Below are 21,582 nucleotides of genomic sequence, written 5' to 3'. Positions count from 1 at the left end.
GAGTAATTAGAGGATGAGGAATTTTTTGAGAAGCTATCAGCAAGTATGTTAACAATGTCATGTTTGGAATTGATATTCTTGTTGTTTACTTTGAGATGTCGAAAGGAATTGTATTTCCTATTTCCATTGATTTTGCGGATCGTGTCCCAAACTTTCTTTATAGAGGAACGAGAGTTTAGAGTTGAAACATATTTTTTCCATGATGTTCTTTTACTTTGTTTAATCGTGCGGCGAGCATTGGCCCGAATAATACGGTACTTAGTTAAATTTTCGGGTGTTGGACGATTATTAAAATTTTTCAGTGCTTCTCGGCGTTGTCTAATGGCCTCTTTACATTCTTTTGTGAACCATGGTTTTGAGAGTTTTTTACCGTTTGGTGAGGACTTGGGAATGGATTCTTCTGCATTGTCGATTAAAACAGAAGTAAAATATTGAAAAGGGTTATTGTCGTTTAAGACAGTATCCCTATTAAGTCTAGTTGTACAAAGTGTTTCAAATTTGGCCCAGTCGGCCTTCTTTAAATTCCAATGTGGAACTGCTTCGTCAATTGTAACGTTGCTATTGTTAAGAGAGATTGGAAAGTGATCACTGCTGTGAAGGTCATCAGCGACCTTCCATTCATAGTCCAAAAGCAGCGATGGGGTACAAATTGTCAAATCAATACACGTGTATGTACCAGTTCCTGGGTGTAAATATGTCGGTGATTTGGTATTATATAGACACAAATCGTGTCTGGAAATGAAGTCTTCTATTTTGTGACCTCTGTCACTTATGTGATTTGAACCCCATAAAATGTTATGGGCATTAAAATCACCGAGTAGAATAAAGGGTGCGGGGAGTTGTTGAACAAGGTCGTCTAATTCATTTGTTACTAAATTGGTGTTTGGTGGTATGTAGATAAAACAAAAGGTAATCACCCGATGCAGAGTGACGCTCACAGCAGTGGCTTGTAAGTTTGTGTTTAGAGGGATGACGCTATGAGGGGCTCTGTTGTTCACAATAACAGAGACTCCTCCTGAGGCTCTGTCAACATTATGAGAGTAGTTGTTAAACAGGGAGTAGTTTTTAAGTGTGATGTTATCTGTATCTTTCAAAAATGTTTCCTGAAGACATAGTACTGCAGGATCACGTTCGTTTAAGAGCAAAATAATATCATTGTAGTTGGCTTTAAGTCCTCTACAGTTTCACTGTATGATGGTGTTCTTCATTACAAGTTAATATTGAAGATTCTGGAGCTAGGTTAGACCTTTCGCGGAGGCAATGTCTTTGGTTATTTATCTGGAGGAAGTACGGCGGTGAATTTTTTGTTGTTAGGTCTGGAGCCACCTTGAGGACATGGAGCAGATTCTTCTGCATCCATATCCTCAAAGTCTCCAAACCTATTGTGCAGTTTTATTGGGTCATCAGACCCTTTTTGCTGCCTATTTGCTGTCGACTTTTTCTTACTGTTTGGTGATTTTGATGGTGGAGGATTGTTGAACGTTGTTTGCGTCGATGTTGAGTTTTTTGGGGGTTTGTAATGCGATATGTTCGAGACGGAAGAGGATTCAGGTGGGTCTGTTTGGGTTTGGGCGTCTTTCGTTGCTTTTTGATTGCTCTTTGCTATAGTTGAGAAGGATGGGCCGGGGAGTGATGTTCTAGTTTGTACAAGCTTCCTGGCTTCTGGATACGGGATGTTGGATGTGTATTTGATCCTTTGGATTTCCTTCTCCTGTTTCCATATATCGCAATCTTTTGAATTTGCATGGTGTTCCTTGCCGCAGTTGACGCAATGCGGAGTGGCTTTGCACTCGGATTCCCGATGAGAAGGGTCTCCACATCGTCCACATACTTGGTTTCTGGAACAGCGGTCTTCATGATGACCGTATTTTTGACATTTGTAGCATCGGAGGGTATTTGGTATGTATACCTCAACCCTAACTTGTAAGAACCCAACTTTGACAACTTTAGGTACCGTTGGTCTGTTGAAGGTGAGTATAATGGTGTTGATGTCTTGCAGACCACAATTTGCCTTGTCGACAAAGATAATACTGACTAATGATGACATACGTGAGTTTTCTGCGGCAGTCATTGCTGTGTCTGTTGATGTTTCATTTGTGACTGATAGCAAAGGAACTGAAAGTTCCCAAGTTAGAGACAACCATCATATCACTGGTAAGTATTAAGGAGCTGCATCTTAGCTCTGTCTGCATGGGTTCGAGTCTCGGGTTCGGACAATGTGGGTACGTAAGAAAGCATGCCAGTAGCTTCTCGTGGGTGGGTGGTTCTTTCCGGGGTTTTACCGGGTTTGTCCTCCACCCTTGATACTGGCCGCCATGTATAGCCTATCTTGTGCTGAACAATGGCGTCGAACCCTATAACAACAACAACAACAACAAGCTGCACATAGCTCATACAATCTATAGTTTTATTTTGTCCCAACCAAGCACGAATTGACTTAGTGTTTCATATCCATTAAAGTTATGATGGCCACTTTGTAATTCAAACAGTAGCAATGGCGTCAAATATTCCTCTAAGCGTCATCTTCAAAACGTGTACAAATACATGACGTTTACCCTTGGACAACCGCATGAAATGATTCGCTGAAATTTCGCAATTCCAGCCTTATCAAAGTCCTCTGTAACCTGGCGTAAGGACGCAAATGCGATCGGTTAAAATTTAATAGTGAATATTTTACCATCAACCCTGAAAATTTGAAGTTGATGACTAGAAGAGGAATCTATCCATACTACTGCATGAGTGACTAGGACAGTTCTACCGAAGTACAGTTATTGATCGAGGCATTCAATTCATTGTTGCCTCGCGAACTTATTTCAGCCAACAAATACGCACATGCAAAACATATCTGGCTCGCATTAGTATGTACATCCTTAGTCACTATTATGATCTGAATTTACGCGCCGATGTGTTTTTGCTCACGAATGTCTTTCGGGATACAGCTAAGCGTATGCACATTTCGATCGCACGCACTGTTTGCATTCCCCAGGAATGCATTAGATCGCATTATTGTATAAAACCAAGGTTGAGTTAGAATTAATTACTGAAATTGATCACCATTCGTGCTTGAACGAGGAATCCTATGTGGGATTACAATGGCAAGCCACCGCTATTCTAGAACCTCCAACACAGGCGTGGATGGATATGATCTCCTTCCAAAAATACGTGTCTCTTTACATCACCAACTTGTATGGATGGACAAGAACTGGAAAAATGTATCAGCATACCAAAAAAATAAAAATATGCCAAATATACTTGTCTGCAGTTGATTTGGAATACCCTGAATCATGACACAAGTTTACCAAATGCACTAAGCGTGTCCCAAATCTTCGGACTTCAACCAAATATGTTGTTCATTTACGTAACCCTCAGTTGTATCTGCGGTTGTGAATGCGTGTAAGTAATGCGCGTCGGGTGTTTTGGGTTGCCGAAGAGCTTTAATGGCGGACTCTTTGCTGTCCACAGCATACACGTCAAGCTGATGTTGACAAAGCCAATCGTTTTCGCTGTACCTCTGGTATATCTGTCGAAGTCTCTTATGATCGAGTTTAACTATAACCCGATGAAACTGTGGTACGGTGACAACATCAAGACTCTGTACACGGATACGGACCTGTCTCTTCTGAACATTACTACCGATGATGAGCACGATGACAGGGCTTAACCAAGTTTGGATAAGCGATTTTGAAACCACGTAGTATCCGAATGATTATCCACAGTTAAGGAACACCAACAAAAATTCTAGGAAATTTCAAATACCAAATTGTGGGAAATCTAATCAAAGAATGAGTGGGACTGTGCCCCCAAAATGTAGTCGATTGTGGTTGGTTCAGGTAAAAGCAGTAAGAAAGCCAAATGAGTTTCTCCAGTACTAGTCGTAAACATCTCAAGCATGACATGTATATAGAATGTTCGCGTAAATAACGAAAATTCGCAAACTCAGCTAATATGATCCTGTCGCGAAAATATTTTTGGATGCGTACTGTTGTACCGAAGTGGACTTGCCTCTGCTTGACACCCTGCGATGGATATTTCCCGACGTATTAATCACTTACAAGTACGGGCACCACGCGATTGTCAATCTTCTTTGAATTGGTGTCCAATGACATCCGCTAGCGCATTAGTGCAATATTCAATTAGAATAAATCTTCGTGCTAGTTATGTATCAGCTCGGATGTATTGAGATACATCTAGCACAAATGGTCTACTTTGTGGTTTTGATACGGGCAGTTCTGGAAGTGTTTATGATATTGTAATCATTGAGGTCACACTCTTGGTTGCATTTACAAAAATACAGCATGGTTTTCGTTTAAAAGGCAGACAGAGTCTCCAAATGTTGAGTTTCAATAGCCTCAGAACTCATCGTGGATTTCATTGAGTTCCGGTGCTAACAACACCAGTTCCCAGGTCTATGATATCGTTGATTAGCAACCGCTGACAAATCGATGCGGCCTCTTTAATAATTTCTGCTGCATTGTTACCAGTACAAATTGATCCCACTAATGCTTTCCGCCAATCCAACAGGTATGTGTTGCTGGTCTACAGATCCCTATTGACTTGGAATCTTAATTTGGTATGGAACATTTAATTGTTCCACGTTTGCGTGCATAACCACAGAGACGTTCTCGATGTTTAGTTGATTCTTCCTCCAATGATGAGTTATTCTTCCTCGGGATGTAACCCCTATTCGTGAGGGTCACCCGTAAAACTATACCTCATGTAGATTTTTCAAACACTTGTTTGTATATACAATTAAAATTTTCCCACTATAGTTTGGGATTTTCTGCCTATAGTTTTTGGAGATCAACGACCTTTAGTGAAAATATTTCTACATAATCATATTCCTGTATAGCTGTTTCAAATACCCATTCGTCACTATTCCTTTCGAGGGAAAACTGGTGCGTAATCGCTTGTATTTCCCTCTCCAACATTTGATTTGCAAATTGATTTAGACCAGATAACATTAGCGACAAATTCTAGGGCATGAGTAAAGATCGGGTTCCTTGCGAGTTCCTTAAATATTTGAACCGATGTGTCTAACTTCGAGTTGTACTTAGGTAGCTCTGTTGTGGATGATTCGCAAGTGCCTTGACAACATAGTTTTGCATGTTTTCTAACTGCTTTTGTATTTGTGATATTTGTTCTGTTGCACGCCTCGTTCGACCAGGTCGTTGTTATGTTCCCGTCATCGCTTCAGTGGTTTCTGCGACGTTCTTCGTTTATTACTTAGTTCATGCGGTCTTAGTTACAAACTATCCGTTGTTAGTTTGATCAGTAGTTCAGACCTGTGTGTCACTTTGAAACGCATATCAAATTATACTATGCAATACGAGGTCATATCGGTTACTTGCAACATCGACGCCGTTTCTTCTCTAGGCCTTGGCCTATTGTTAGAATCAGGTCGTATATCCTGACTTGTACAAGTACTACTTGTATCTAAGGCCCCGATTAAAGCCATATATAATTATCAACAGGACATTTACTCCACAATGTTCCCAGTAGCTTTAATGAAACAGAAGCGACATGAATGACATCTTTTTAATAAATGTGAAAACCGAACACAAGTCTCCGTGATCGCATCGCTAAAATTACGTGTTTGAACCCAGGTCTGCAGTACGAGAAGATATGATCGTATCATACAGCAATTGCGTGACATGTAAAAGGCATCATTAAAAAGGAAATTCTTCACTTTGGAAATCTCTGATGCATTTAATGTCGTTGATTTCTCCACACAGGCAAAGTTTAAACCACTGAAGCACATTAACGTATTTCAAAACGTAGGTCGCGCTTTAATTATTTAAGATGCTTGATCCTGATTTTGATATGGTTGGTATGTAATCGGTTGTACCTAATTGTGTTTTCGGTCACGATCAACCATGTTATGATGTACTCAGATATTCTACGGTAGAGCCTTAGCCCACCATATCTTCCACCGTTAATTTATTTTCCATACTTGATAAAGCTCCTGCCATTGATAACGACCATGATTCGGGAGTGAATAATCTTGTAGTGTACTACGATGTGATGCTTGAGAAAGACACAACCTCGCGCAAACATTCATTGGACCTGTTGTGTCCTCAATTCCTGTTGTGATGAGTTTCGGAATATGTTTGAGGAAGTCACCGAGGTGTCGCAGAGTTTCCTCAATATTGTTTGACCATAGTCTCTGGTTCAACCTGCGTAAACTATTAAATGGTTCGAATAAAACAATTAAATCACCAAATTAAACATATACAATGACGGAAATTGCCAGTTATGCTAAGGCAGAGTCTGCTAACCGACATATCTAAGCCGCACGCGATCACCTACGCGAATACATGGATACAACCGGGTCAAAAGTATGGTTTAATCGCCATAATATGTACAAGAAGACCAAACAGAGTTCTTCAAACACATGTTGATGAAACGGAAATTGAAGCATGTTTGTGTAACGCTGACATTCTTATGTCGATTATTGGATTATTCAGATAAGTTGATGACTAAGGAAGATGGGTTGGTCCGTCTTTGATGTTTCACAAGGAAGCAAAGGAACATGCTTATCTGACTGATTATTTCCGGGATCGACATAGCAAAATTATTTCAGGAGCCCACAACCCGCTGGTACACCTCATGTACCTGGTGTTTGCGATGCCGCTATGCGAATTAAAAACCTGACTTACAACCCGAAATTGTCAGCGCGTTGAAGACATCTTAAAGGACAGTCATTATAGTTTTCATGTGCGATTTCTCTCCGTCATATATTCAGGTTTTAAAGGGATGTTGGCAAGGCTATTTTCGAAACCATGCACACAGTTACATTATTGTCACCAGTGGTAAAGCTGTTTTGTGTAAACGTTCAAGATATTGTTGTGAGAATATGAGGCGTTGTTGCTGAAATCACCGAAGATTGGGATATCAGAGGTTCTGTTGCGTCGAGGAATATTTTGATACTACCAATGCTGATATGGAGCAATACGTGGATGCAAAGGTTGTTGAGGTGCTTTTGACCATACAATTACGACCACGAGTAATAACTTCACGGGGCGTATTCAGAAGCGTATTAACCATTTAAGGAGAGGGTATAAGGATTGATATAATTAAAATGTCCACTTGTTTTCACCGCTGTCAGAGATGTGTTTAATACACCTAAACCTGACATATTTATTCATGGCATTGGTTTTACTGGCAAGAGGGGTAGAGTGCCAATCGTTACAAATATGGCCATTGGGGTAGATCGTCAGTAACTAGTTCAGCAAAGACAATAGTGTTTAAGAATTGTTCATATACACGAAATCTGTGTCATTGGTCGCCGGATGTGAAATTCAGTTCAAAGGACTCAAAATATATCCGGACGGGTACTTACCATCCTTGGGTTTTGTGTTTACTATTACATTCATCATTACACATAAGGATGGATTCTGATCGCAGTGATGAGGTCGCGGCATTTGCCTGGGTCTGCTATAATGATGTTCTCTTGGGCAAGGTACTTTAGTCGCTTTGAATTGCGACTAAATATGTGTGTTGCCATACCGTAAAACACCGCCAAACCAGAACCAATTTAGCTAGGTTGAGGATTTCTTAGGTTCTCTATTTGAAGCTGTACGTTGCTGTATTCAGACATAAACATCTGGGTGATATTTTGAAAGGAAATATTTTTAAGTACAGTACATTATGGTAAATGAGTATGAGATGAAATTCCCCCATATCACTAGTGGTTTTTTTGGTAGAGATTACACAAACAAATGTTAAAACTATTGGAAGACTTGTAATAAAACTTTATTAATAATGATTTTTAAAACGATTCTACTATTCATTCATTGATTGCCAGAACATTTATTTTAGGTAACTATTCTGGTCGATAGCGGAATGATTCTAAATACAAACTTGTAGACAGTGTGTGTTTTAAATATTTATTTATAAGCCGTTGACACATATATTAGGATATGGGGTAATGTATTTACTTTTTACGTTTTTAACATTTGCCGAATGTCATCCTTATTAGAACATTTTGATAATCAATGGAGGTTAACCGGAAGATCACTAATGACATCAGCTCTAAATATTATTAACTATAGGATGAATTATAAGTCACTATGATCAGTTTCAAAGGGAACGGAGGAACATTTATTGACCTTTTAAATAACTTTATTAACATGTTATATACATTTTGTGCATCCTAAAGACATTGACGATTAAAATAAAACTACCACAAACCTCATATGGCCTCTACTTCATAGTTAGGTAATTCGGTTAATTGGGTATTTAAGTTTGATACGGCTTGACCTAGTTTCACAACTTGTTATGAAAAAAGAAACAGGAATGACAATAGCTCATTGACAAATCCATCTTTTGCAGGGAGATTAAACATTCGTGACTCCTCCTTGAAATTAAATTTCAGGTCATGTAAAAATAATTTTTCTCAAGACATTTACATATCTGTCTGACTTAATTTGTTGCAAATACAAAGCTGGCATGAAGAATGGCATCTTCTTAGGGCTTCATCTAATTCATTGCATATAATCACATTAACCATTTTATTACTGATCATTATATTAACATGCAAATGAAGATCCCCTATCAGTACATCAGTAGAGCAATTTAAAGGAATCATGTATACCCACTTTTAACCTGCACTTGCTGATTAAAACGATCATAAGGTCTATATATGTAATGCATGTAACTGTTATACTAATCCGCTTCATTACACAATCAGTTCGAACGGCACTTGTTCTGCTAAATGCTATATACATGTATTCCATATGTATTCAAAGAGTAATATATTATTTAAAGGTTTAGAGAACGTACGTTATTTTCAAATAAGCTAAAAACTAAAAAGTAAATTTATCACTATCGTAAGTTTGATTAAAAAGCCGCAATCTCTCTCTTTCTTTCTTTCTTTTCTTTCTCTCTCTCTCTCTCTCTCTCTCTCTCTCTCTCTCTCTCTCTCTCTCTGAATTTAGCCTTTACATATATATGAACGATTATGATTAACATTAATGTTATGATAAAGATCATTACTTCTTCCAGAACCCAAGAAGGAGACAGGGCCTGTTCTACCTGTTAGAATTTCACCTTGGAGAGAACTTAAGTTTTCGGATTCCGAGGTAAAACTGAAGATTATCATCTTTATTTTTTAAAGCCCAAGAATGACATAAGCCTGTTCGGCTTGTCATCATTACATTTTGGAGAGAGTTTCATCTTTGGGTTTGAAGTTAGCTGTAACGAATTAATATCGACAATTTTTATTATAATTGATATTGTCTTATTAGACATTGGACAGAATGATAACCAGTAGTATATATGAGCCGTCTTCAGTTACTAGTTTCTATTTAGTATCAAATGGCTTCTTTCTGCAAAATTCTTGGTTATGTTAAACCACATATGATTTTCCTTGTTATCGTACACGTGCGTGAACGCATGCAAAACTATGCAGTAAATTGTTGTGCGTATAATATAAATATTAAGAAAAAAGAACAAAACTGCTTATTTTACTTTGTATAATTCTTCGAAACTATCTGAATAGAAAACTAATATAAAGATACATGTCCAGACTCGGGAAGCTGGTTTTCTTAGAACGTGGAAGATTCGTTAAACTGTTTTGCATGAAGTTTCGTTTATTAAGCACTTTTAAATAGGAACGTATATTTATCATGTGCCTTAAACTATATCATTGTATAAGCATTCAATTATCCAACGTCAGAATACTGAGTTCTGTTTCACGCCTGTTGTTAAATCATTGTCTTAATCAGTTTCACGGACTTAAAATGTGGATGTCTGTGGGTGGTGAAACAAATTCTTGCAATGTGAACTATTATATCCATAGACTTAATCGTGTGTTCTGAAATACGCTCTGCTGTTTCTGTTTTTATCTCATTCTTCCTAAGAAATAATGCCATATAAAAGCAAAGATTGATTCAAACTCAAATGCGACTCTTTTAATGTAAAAAACGTTTAAGTATGTCTGAGTTATTGTTAAATTCCAACTGCTTCCAATTGAGACCATATAGCTTTATCTGTCGATTTCTCCACTGACATTTCATACTATTTTAACTGCTCTTTACACATTTCCGTAATGATAATTATGTATTCGATGTCCCAGTCTTCTCGCCGAGCTTTCCTCATTGTTCCTTTATGTAATCCTATAATTAGCTAGGAATCTTACTTGCAGCTTTCTCCCTTAGTACCTCTCATAATCTCACAGTGAGGAATTTTTCACTCTTTTCCTGGAGTTTTTGGAATACACTCCCAACTTTATTTCCAACATTTACGCAACGTGAACAATCTACCTAATGCATTATGTGATATGCTGGTGGCGTTTTCAAAATCATATGTCCCAGGAGTTTCGTGTCAATATGTGATTTTTCCTTTGACGTCTTTGAAGTTAGTGAGTCATCCTAATGAGCAATACTCTTTACAGATGATGTGTTTTGTACAAAAAGCAAAGACTTTAGTTGATAGCGATGTCAATTGCATGTAGTTCTTTATGCGAGACGCAATAATCCTCTCTGGTTTGCCAAGCGTACGGCTGCAATAGACTGTAACTTTCCGCTGCCCACCTTGATCAAGGGAGAGCATTTCCCTGAAAAAAAGGTTACTTACATCGTATCCAGATTGAAGTCAAAGCTAGATGGATCGCAGTGAGTTAGAACAGGGCTCGAAGAAACTTGGAATTCAGAGTACCCAATGCACCTCGTCTGCATCATTCCATTCAAATTGCCAATTTTCTTTGTCATTACCGTCAAAGGCCCTGCGACATCAGCAAATTCTCGAATGAATGTTCGGCAAGTGAAAACATACGCTTACAAAGTTCATCACTTTCTTGATGTGTATTGAATAAGGACAGTACTTAATGGCTTTGATCCCACCTTTATCCCCGTGGACACCTATCGTAGAATATAATATCCCCCAAATTAAGAACACTGCTTTGGAGCAAACTATAATTTCCTGGACTCAGTTTTAAGCCAGAATCTAGCACTCGCTGAAGCACTTCTAGCGCACGCTGTAAAATCGGTTCGAAATCTTTCATGATTTCATCCAAAATGGACACGACTGATGTTTCAATAAAGACTGTACATGGTTCAGCCCATATAACATTCAAAAGTAGAGGCAAGTTACAAAGGGCAAATATAATGACCTTGAACAGATAGAGGCCATAGTTTGTAACAAATAACTTCTTTTGGGGCACTTACTCATACCCATTTGTAAGGCTAAGTTGCAAACCCACATTGACCCCTGTTCTGGGAATTATCCAGATACTTCGATAACCGTTCTAGAAAGTCCACATGATGTTGCAGCACAACCTTAATCAGAGACTATGGAAACACCATTTTGTCTTTATCATCCATCACAGCATCGCTTGACGCAATTGGAAACCTTTGTCTGATGAATGTCATCCAAACATGAACGGCTGAATGACTAATCAATTATCATAAAAGCGACAGGTTCTAAGAATATTTCCGTTCAAATGATAGTGTTTGGACAGCTGACCATAAAATGGTTAATTTTTCAAACAATCTTATCGATATAAAACATACGTTTTCTTAGTATAGGTGAGTATAATTTACATTGTATCGGAAACAAATACCCAAAACCAATTGTGGTGAAAACAGAATGTGCAAGGATGATAAGCAATCGTGTCTAGCTCTTTTCGTGTGAACGTCGGCATAGTAGTGGTATTCTTAAGTTATTTATCCTGTAACAGTAAGTGCAACATGTCATTACATACTAAGGGAAAAGCTGTACATCTTCTTCAATAATCTGTTTGTGAGAGTTATAGGTACCGTATACAAAACCAAAGCACAAAAGCTAAAATTTAAAAACCTACTAAACCAGTAAATATCTAGAAATAAATTGGAAATATTTGCTAACCTGGGCAGTCAATGTATTTTTGGTACCAGTTTGTGTTTAACAACTAACTCTGTATATTTATACAAGGAGACACAGGTAACGAATATTCCACCCTTGGTAAAAGCACTTTCTTTCGTTTGAATTATTTAGTGTTCATACCTGAATTTTGACCAAATTTGTAAAGAATGTTTGCTCTTGTCTTTAATAAATTGTAGCTACATAATCGGGATGCCAAATAGCAAATATAACCTATATGTTATCATTTACCAAAGTGCCATGATGACATGTTACGCATGTTGCGTCAAAAAGATCATTATTAAATACTGCGAATACGACTCTGCCTTGTACCTACTTGACAGGAAAAATAACCTATTAAACCTCAATATACTTAAGTATATGATTTCAAATTATACATAAATTTACAATGAACACTTTTCCCTAATAACGAGACCAAACAGTTAATATGAGATATGGCATAAAATGGTACAGCAAAATGAACAAGAAAAACCAACAATATCAACCGCCCTTCTAAATATATGATCGGGACTTGGAGCATCTATTGCGCAAAATTGGTTCTGACTCATGGTATTATTCCGGTCAGACCGTTCATTTAATATGGTATCAAATCGTTTAGTGAATATTTTAAACAATGCTTGTATTAACGAAATGTCTCTGTAATTGTTGAATTAGTTTGAATTAGGCCTTTTAAATATAATAACGTATGCATTAGCCTCATTCGTGTGGAGTTATACCTTAATCAAACTTTTTATTAAACAGAATCAGTAAGGAACAAGAAATATTCATGCAAGTGTTTTCCATATATCAATGACCATGCTATAGGGTCTCCCAGATTTTCCTGCCGAAATACTGTTTGGATTCTTTTTACAATTTTTTGTCTAGCAATTCGCGCATTTAAAATTGCATACAGTTTATGATTCATTTAATTTTTTTGCAAGCTTCAACATCACATACAGTAGTTTCGACATCTACGGCATGTAAAGTTCCACAACAATCCAACTACTAAGATCCATTAATATGAGCAGGGTTTATTGTACGTAGTTTCATATTTTATCATTGTTCCAAACATGACATTATTAATTTGCCACCGGACAAGTAGTTTGCACTGCTTTTGAAAAGAAACATCTTTCCTTTTCCTAAATATGATTTTAAAAATGTTTGCAGATGTCTATTCAAAGTTGTCAAGCATGCATATATTCTGTACATAATACTTGGTAATGTATCCCATTCTAATCGTTTATTCCCCTTAGTAATCGTTGCTGCTGATGTAACTCTCCTGAATTAAGCTTCATTAAATTAGAACTATCACAAACGTTTTTACAGGCTAAATTCCAAAAACACTGTGTCCAACAATATGTACAAACTGTTAATCTACATTACCGCCTCCACATTTTCATCTTCATCATCAATTGGCGAGAACATTTGTCCTATTTCTGCAACATTTCTATATTTTAATTGACAATTGAATGAAAAACATGCAGTTATTTATATTTCATAAAACAACATGTCATCCACATTGAACAAATGCAGGTAAAGTTACCAATGTTGTCATCCGATTGACTACTACTGATTAAATGTCCAGAATATTTGCACGAGAAGTATATGGATGAAGGATAAAATATATTATGTTTGGTATCTTTACTTTTTTGAGGTGTATCAAAATTATCAATGACTTGGGTGTATTGATTCCAAATGAACTCGTGACAGGATATGTAATGCTAAGAATTTTTAACCCGCGTTGGCTTTAAAATTACCAACTACAAGATATACAAATCTGGGTTGTTTGACAAAGGACCTTCAAAATTACTCTCAAATATTTCGGCACCAACACTGCCCTCATCATAATACATAGAATATGTTTCTAAAGATTTACACACAACGCACACGCCAGTTGGTAGTATAATACGAAACTTACTAGCTATTAAATATTATAGTACATTTGACCAGAGTTTCATAAATTTATGATACATTCCCTTGTGATATCAAGATTTCATGTATAAAGACCGTAATACCAAACGATCTTCTACCGATCCTATGTCTCTTCAGCATGATAGAAGAATAATGGTTATAAAGTGACAGGAAATCATCAAATTCGTGCTTAGCAGTAATTCATGTTTCATAAAATACAAGTATATGACATGATGTACAATATTTATTGATGTCAATGTCATTGTTACTCTTTTAGACCTTCATAATTCGACAGCAGCCTTTGTAGTATTAGACTTTAGATCATTGACTCTATATGACACCAACTCTGTGTTGCATGTATTTTGACCTCCTTCCCATCAGTCAAAAGTTACATATCCTCCCTACGTTGATCGCCATATTTCGTATATGGTTGCTGATGATTACCATCGTAACAGTAGCCGCCTGTCTTCCGATATTTGTTTTATGTCCCAAGCTATCACTAAATTTGATATATCCGATACGCTGTTTTGGGGATTCTATATTCCTGGAGATTGAAGAATACTTGAATACGTTCCTTATTGGATTGTCTTTCTCAATCTCACAAATAAAAAATGTTCACTCTAAAAGAGGAATTTGTGTGCCAAACACGTCGAATATAAAGACAACATGGGATTGTCTACATTATCTTAACCGAGGAAGAAATTAGAACCTGATTATGGTGTCCCCAGCACGATGACCTACATAGATAAGTATCCCAAATGTAATTACGTTTTATTGATGGGGTATTATTTGCGTTTTCTCTGCCTGAATAGTTTGTGGATATAGATGATCAATAAATACGTATAAAATAAATAGCTTAAAACAAACAAAAAAGCAAGAACCCCCCCATCTCTGATTACCTTCTACTAATTGATGTTAACTATCTCGTTGACATCCTTCAGAAGGATGGCATGTATGTTTTAGTGTCGACCCCCACACACTTGACAGTATATACTTAATTTTTGATCGACACTGTATGACCAGAATGGTAATGACGTGCCACTAAACAATATACACATGTATACATATTCTTTGTAGGTTTGACTGGACTCTGTTTTCCACACAAAAAACTGAGTTACGAATTGTTTTTTATTGCATCTTAGCTTCCATAATTTGTAGGGATACGAGTGTAATAGAGTTTTCAAAAATTTCAAAAGTTTGATTTATCCAGATTATGAATTATCTTGGCAATGCAGGCCAAAAACACTTTTCGTGTACAAGGAGATGGAATTGTTAAGTATGCACAAATGCATATGACCGCTGACCAATCAGATCTATTTAGGTCCTTGCACGTTGTACTAACTACTCTCAAAAGTAGAGCATAGTGATCACAGGCATATTTTGTATACCAAGCCATAACACTATACCAGCTTTAACATACAAACTCACCACATGCACAAGGTACACGTAGATCAAAATAACCGACATGGACGATTAATACTTCTTTGATTTTATTTAATTTCTAATTTACATATATCAGAGAGATTTCTACAGAAATTAACATGTAAAGTTATTATAAATGATGCTTTTACTTTAGTCACTTATTGCCTACAATACACCTACATTTCTTACTAACTTGGCGATCATATAGTTTTAATTTACATACCGGCAAGTGAGACATAACATTAAGACAAAAATTAGGACAGAGTATGTGTCTCTCTCAAACTGTTCGCTGCATTTCAAATTTTGATCACTATTAAGTATTTTTATTAAAAATTTTAAACAGAAAATATTAACCATTGACACAGCGCATATGAAGGCGCTTTGAATAGCAGAATAGTTTTTATATGAAATATTTTTATTACTTACAATATAGCTGGATAGATTGAGGGACAAAATAGAAAACTACAGCCCACGCACTGCTTTGAACGTTCCAGAGGCAAAAATTCTAATAATTGGACCAGTTGGAGCAGGGAAGTCCAGCTTTGTTAACACCATCAACTCGATCTTCAATGACACGATCACCAATCAAACTAACAGCGGGACAACTTATAACAGTTTAACAACAGTGGTACGGTATATTTTTTGTCAAATATTATATGACTGGAGCTTCCACTAAAACAATTTTATTTAGTTCAAGAAGTCGTACGTAATCTGTTAGCTTATTTGTAGAATTGCCTTCTAAAAGCCTAAACTAATGTTATGTTGTTTAGTAATGGCACGAGTAAAGACATTTTCTGATTCAAACAATACATACTTATATATATATATATATATATATATATATATATATATATATATATATATATATATATATATATATATATATATATATACCTGATGGAAGGGGTGGTGGCACGCATACCAGTCGGATAACATCTCAGAAGGTCTGGGCTCGTGAAATGAAGAATAAAAGATATTCACGTGATTTTGCAACACAAGCTATTACACAAGGTCAAAACCATCCTCCTGATCATTTCAGCTGCTTCCCCTAGGTTGTACGTTGTTTAACCTTTCTTCCTCGTTAATCGGTTAGGATGTGTTTAAACTAATCCGCGTCTCTTTCCTGTTACCTCGTAACATCTTCAATACATGAACTTTGCTATTATAACTCGTGCTGCAATTGTTATACACAATAAGTATTTAATACTAGATTGTCATCCTCTCCTGAATTGTGTTTTCATAATATTGAAATTAATATTATTGGCCGGTGAAGTGGATGGGGGACTGCTATTGTGTATGGTAGCTTAACCCCCAATATTTGCACTATTACCTAACCGAATTACAAGTATTTCATAGCGAGTACACTTTATCACACACATAACGGATAAACATTTGAAAGAGCTAAATAAATTTGTAAGTGTTTATGATACGTGCAATATTAACAAACTAAATTTAACTCAGTGCTATAAGTAATTTGCGATCTTTGTATTTTTAGTACAGACAACATCAGATTCAATCGAAGAGGAAGCCAGGTGGTTTAAGATTCCGCCTATGTGACACACCTGGATTACAGGATGATTTTGGGCCCAGTGAGCAGAATATAATGTATTTAATAGATGGGAAACTGCCAGATGGATGCCAGGTATTTGGACGAAAATATCAAGAGACAGAAAACAATATTATTACTTAGTTTAGATAATTTGTAACATTTTCAGATTTTTCATAATTCGCCAAGATTACCTAGCATTTAGGATCCCGTAGTTTAACTCGTGGAATCTTACTCAAAGCTACTTTTATATCCTGCCTGCCATGCTATGTTAGATGGAGGGACAGCTGAACAGATGGAGGGAAACAATTATCGAAATGAAACTGAGAAAAGACTTTTCAGTAAGCAACCGACATATTATCATTGCACTTTAATTGTAATGTCTTGAAATCTTTTAGATCATTTTAAAAACAGAAACATTTGTATCTTAAAGAATGGTTTGATTGAAAAGATAAACGTAAACCTTTACAATATACACATTTTCTATGTCTCAATAGAATAAGACAAGTCCAAATTACTAGACACATTCTAAAGCTTGAATGTAGGTACATGGAATAGACCGATTGACAACCTTACTGACTCTGAAGGATTTATAATAGCACTATATGTGTAAGTGTGATCGTGATCCAAAAACTAAAGTGTGCATCTTTGACGAATCTATGGTTGAAAGGAAAGATAGACAGAACATTAAAATGTGGACACTAAATATATTTGAATAGAAAATGTTTCATCCAGCACCACCAGACTGACGCGTCTAAAAAATTTCATAAAGATATCTTAAACAATAGAGTGTGTAGCTTTACTCTGGAAACAAAAGTGTGGATTTCAGACGGATGGCTGGAAATAACTGGAAAAAATCATCCCAAATATTTAAAATGATGTGTCTCTTAAGCTCATTATAAACAACAGTGTTTCTGAAAGAATGGTTAAACTGACAGGAAAGATGGAAACCTTGAAAATAATTAAAACTGGCTATGTCTCATTAGAATAATTTTAAATCTAAATTACGACAGACTCTAAAGCCTGACTGTAGGTGGATGGATAAATAAACTGGTAGACAACATTATTGTCCCATGACGAATTTATAAAATAGTATTAGGCACGTCTTGACCAGCAGTCTATAATGTGCGTATATTTGATAAAGATTCTGACACTGAAGTGTGAATCATAGACGGATCGATTGTTGAAAAGAAAGATGGATTAGACATTAAAATGTGAAGGCTGAAGATATTTTAACAGGAAATGTGAAACCTAACACCACTAATCTAATACATGTAAGACATTTCATAGACATATCTTGAACTATACAATTTGAATTTTTACCCAGGAAACAAAATTGTGGATGGATGCAAAGTATTGGAAATACTGAACTTCAAGAATTGTGAATAGCTAAATGGCACAATAGGGCCTCCACTCTGATATGGTTTTACAGATAGATCTTCCACGGTTATGTTGTTATGCCCAGAAAACGAAAGTACATCGGACTGACGGACGACAATCATTTGTATATCTTCCGTCAAATTTGTTATGCGGAAATAAACATGCAGCTTTAACGATGATGCTTAAAATTTATCTGTACAGCTTTTAAAACATGGTACTTCAATATTGTATTCAAAACGAGTTGGTAACATTTCGGAAAATCTTTTCCTAATAAAGAAATGTTCAACAGACATTCCTTTTTCGTATGCACTCATCTGTATATAGAGAATGCTTTGCTATTATACATAACCTTTAACTTATACAAATTATTTTTATCAAATTACCTATTGTCCAAAAATGCAAATACGATGTTAAGGACTAATATTTGTCTTACCTGTATGGCATTGGAAGTTTCAAGTTGTATAATTTGCTTTCAATCCATTGATCACATTTGAGCTAAACCCGTTTCTTGCAAGCGCTAGAAAATACTAGTGTAGACTACTATATTTGATAGATCACGATCTTAAGCATTACATATATATATATATATATATATATATATATATATATATATATATATATATATATATATATATATATATATATATATATATATATATATATATGTTTTACACACTTTGTCCAGGTTTCATTTGTCGACGTTGATCCCAAAATTGCAGGATTCAATAAACGACCGGAACTCAAGGATCAGGTTCACTGTGTGGTATTTGTGTTGGATGCAACCACGCTTGAGGTTCTTGGATATAAGATTCAGTCCCAATTACACAGTCTTCAGCGTGAACTAAACGAGAGGGGTACACATACTTACCTATTTTTATCACTTTTCAATCCTTTAATATATTGTTTAAAAGGTTTTCCCGAGAAAAAGAAGCTGCGCATATGGCAAGATCGACCCCAATTTATCCATGCTTTCATTCATTAACGCTTTCTAGAAGAAGAACGTAAAAATCACCGTCCTCATTGCCATTTTCTAACACTTACTAGTTCATCACTCTTGTAAAAGGTTTTTTAGCTCCAGGGCACTAAGGTTTATGTTTTGAATTGGAAAGTGTTCTGAATGCTAAGGGTTTTGTTGATAAATCAAGGCTATACATACGTACAATCACATAATTATGTCTAGGAAATTTTGGAATTAGATATCTTTTGGCTTACTATGGAGTTCGCCTTCTTTGAACATTTGCTGATACTGCTAATGTCATATCAAGTGTCAGGACGTCAGGCATATATTGTTACATGGTTACTAATGACTATTGAATAGAAAAGACAATACTTTTTATGTGTTTTTGGAAAATCTTTGAGAATTCCCCTATAATTGGTCCGAAAGTTTATGAATAAGTTAATTCAATTAAACGCATCTATTCCAACAAAATGACAAGAAAAACACAAATGGAAAATTTAAAGAAATGATAACAAGACAAATGAATGCTTGTATATTTCTATGCATGTATGTGTGAGTGCTTGCGTGGGTGCGCGTATGTATGTATGTATTCATGTATGTATGTATGTATGTATGTATGTATGTATGTATGTATGTATGTAATGTTGGCTCTCTGACTTTATTTTGTAGTAAACAGAAATATCATGTGGTTTAACAGTTTCAGTATAATTCTTGATCCTGAAACTCTGCACAGAATACCATTCCGAACTAAAAAAGGAATTCTGGATTTTACGATCATATCGACAAAGTGTAGTAATTAGTTATGCATAGCTATAAGAATAAATCTTTAGATGCATTGGAACTGTTTTCACTTAGTATCAAAATTGTCATTCTGTAAATATTTACTTCGAGGAAGCAATGGTATGAAATATATTTACGCGTGGCATCTTTTGATCAATTGTTGATATTTACTTGGTAAGCTTGGATTGTAATTGATATGATACGTAATTTTCGCACTAAAAGGTAACAACAATTTGGCAAATATCTACAGATTGTAGAAACACGATGTATACTTTCTGATTCGTGATAAATATGGTTAATTATCGATTTAGTTTCTAATAAAAAGGATTCTCTTAATACGTAATTTATAATAATCGGATGTTCTCTAAGAGAATATACTGTACTGTTATAGAGAGACCATACAAATCTAACTCTTTCGCTGTACATCATGATGAATGGATTAAACGATGATTGACAAACATGTTTTTGCGGTAAGCAGTGTGAAAATTAATAAGTTATCTAGATTCTAAATAGAGTAGCAATAACATATTCGGACACGTCTATGACAAATCGTTGCACATATTTTGTTCTATTAAACGATAATATACTACGCGTTTGCTATTATGCTAGGGATTGATTGTTATTGTACAAAGAAACTATTGCACTCGCCAAATTTCCAAGAAATGCGTCTAACAATATATCATCTTCCTCATTGATTAAGTCTATCTAAATGTCAATCACTCTCTCAAAAATCATTGCGTCCTACTAGTAGAATCTTGCAACCTTAACTATGGTAGGAGACTCCTTCCTATATCATGCTGAACCACAGTTAGGTGCCAAACATGATAAGACAAAACTCCTTAGACAAAAATTCTTGGGAAATATCCTTTTATCTAAATGAAAGTATGATCACGAAACAAAAGATATAAAGTTACGATAATGCAAAACTCCACATCAGGCATGCAAATACAGTACAATAACATAAACAAAAATTCGGACAATATTCAGGCCATAGAATCTAACAATGCTAACATCATTGTTTTAAAGGTCATCAAACCTATTATATTTCCTCCCCTCCGAACAAATGTGTTGCCTCTTTATATGATGGCCAAGATTTTCAGATGTATTCATATTCTTTCCTATTATATTGCTATGAATTGTTTTGGTGCTATAGTTTGTTTGTAGGTGCATTCTGATTCGAGTCATTTGCATTTAATACGAACCACTGGATATGATTCATAGGCGGAACAATCAACTGGATTTCAGATATAATTAACGTGTGCTCTTATTTTGGTAGAAATACCAAAGGTCGTTCTCTTGACAAAAATCGATGAACTCTCGAAGATTGTTGCGGATGATGTTACCGATGTGTTTCGGTGCTCGAGTGTCAAAGCGGCTGTGAAGCATGTAGCTGAGATTCTTGGAACGACGATCAATACCGTACACCCCATCAAAAACTACGAGAATGAAATAGTTTTAAGTGCGAAAACAAGCCATTTGGCACTTGTGGCCCTAGACCAGATAATTCGTTTTGCGGATAACTTTTTGGTGAAGAAAAGGTCATCTATCAGCGCTAAATCTTGGAGAAACGTGCCCGATTTTAGCGAACAGGTAATTGTTTTGAAACAAATCAATAATTTCAATTTATTGCATAGTTTTAATATCTGGCTCTGAAGCTAATCAGACCAATACCTTATTTAGCTCTAACTAGAATTATTTGTCAAATAATCCCCGGAAACTGATATACCCTTATTCCGTCTATTTATAT

General features: G+C 35.9%; 1 protein-coding gene across 2 annotated transcripts in view; it reads left to right on the top strand.

Moving 5' to 3' along the window:
* Positions 1-21,582, top strand: part of LOC149774458 (uncharacterized) — a 58,003-nt gene that overhangs the window by 7,278 nt on the left and 29,143 nt on the right. The window contains exons 2-6 of one of the 2 annotated variants that reach the window (XM_089945145.1): positions 9,004-9,080; positions 15,605-15,799; positions 16,667-16,813; positions 18,783-18,951; positions 21,112-21,425. In XM_089945145.1, the coding sequence (XP_089801271.1) occupies positions 9,004-9,080; positions 15,605-15,799; positions 16,667-16,813; positions 18,783-18,951; positions 21,112-21,425 (902 nt within the window). The remainder of the gene's footprint in view (positions 1-9,003; positions 9,081-15,604; positions 15,800-16,666; positions 16,814-18,782; positions 18,952-21,111; positions 21,426-21,582) is intronic. The other variant, XM_089945146.1, reaches the window with a different exon arrangement.

This window comes from Sinohyriopsis cumingii, unplaced genomic scaffold (assembly GCF_028554795.1).
Source record: "Sinohyriopsis cumingii isolate HCF-2022 unplaced genomic scaffold, ASM2855479v2 utg000229l, whole genome shotgun sequence".
NCBI lineage: Eukaryota > Metazoa > Mollusca > Bivalvia > Unionida > Unionidae > Sinohyriopsis > Sinohyriopsis cumingii.
Note: the sequence above shows the minus strand (reverse complement) of the source record. Positions and strands in the feature narration are given on the sequence as shown.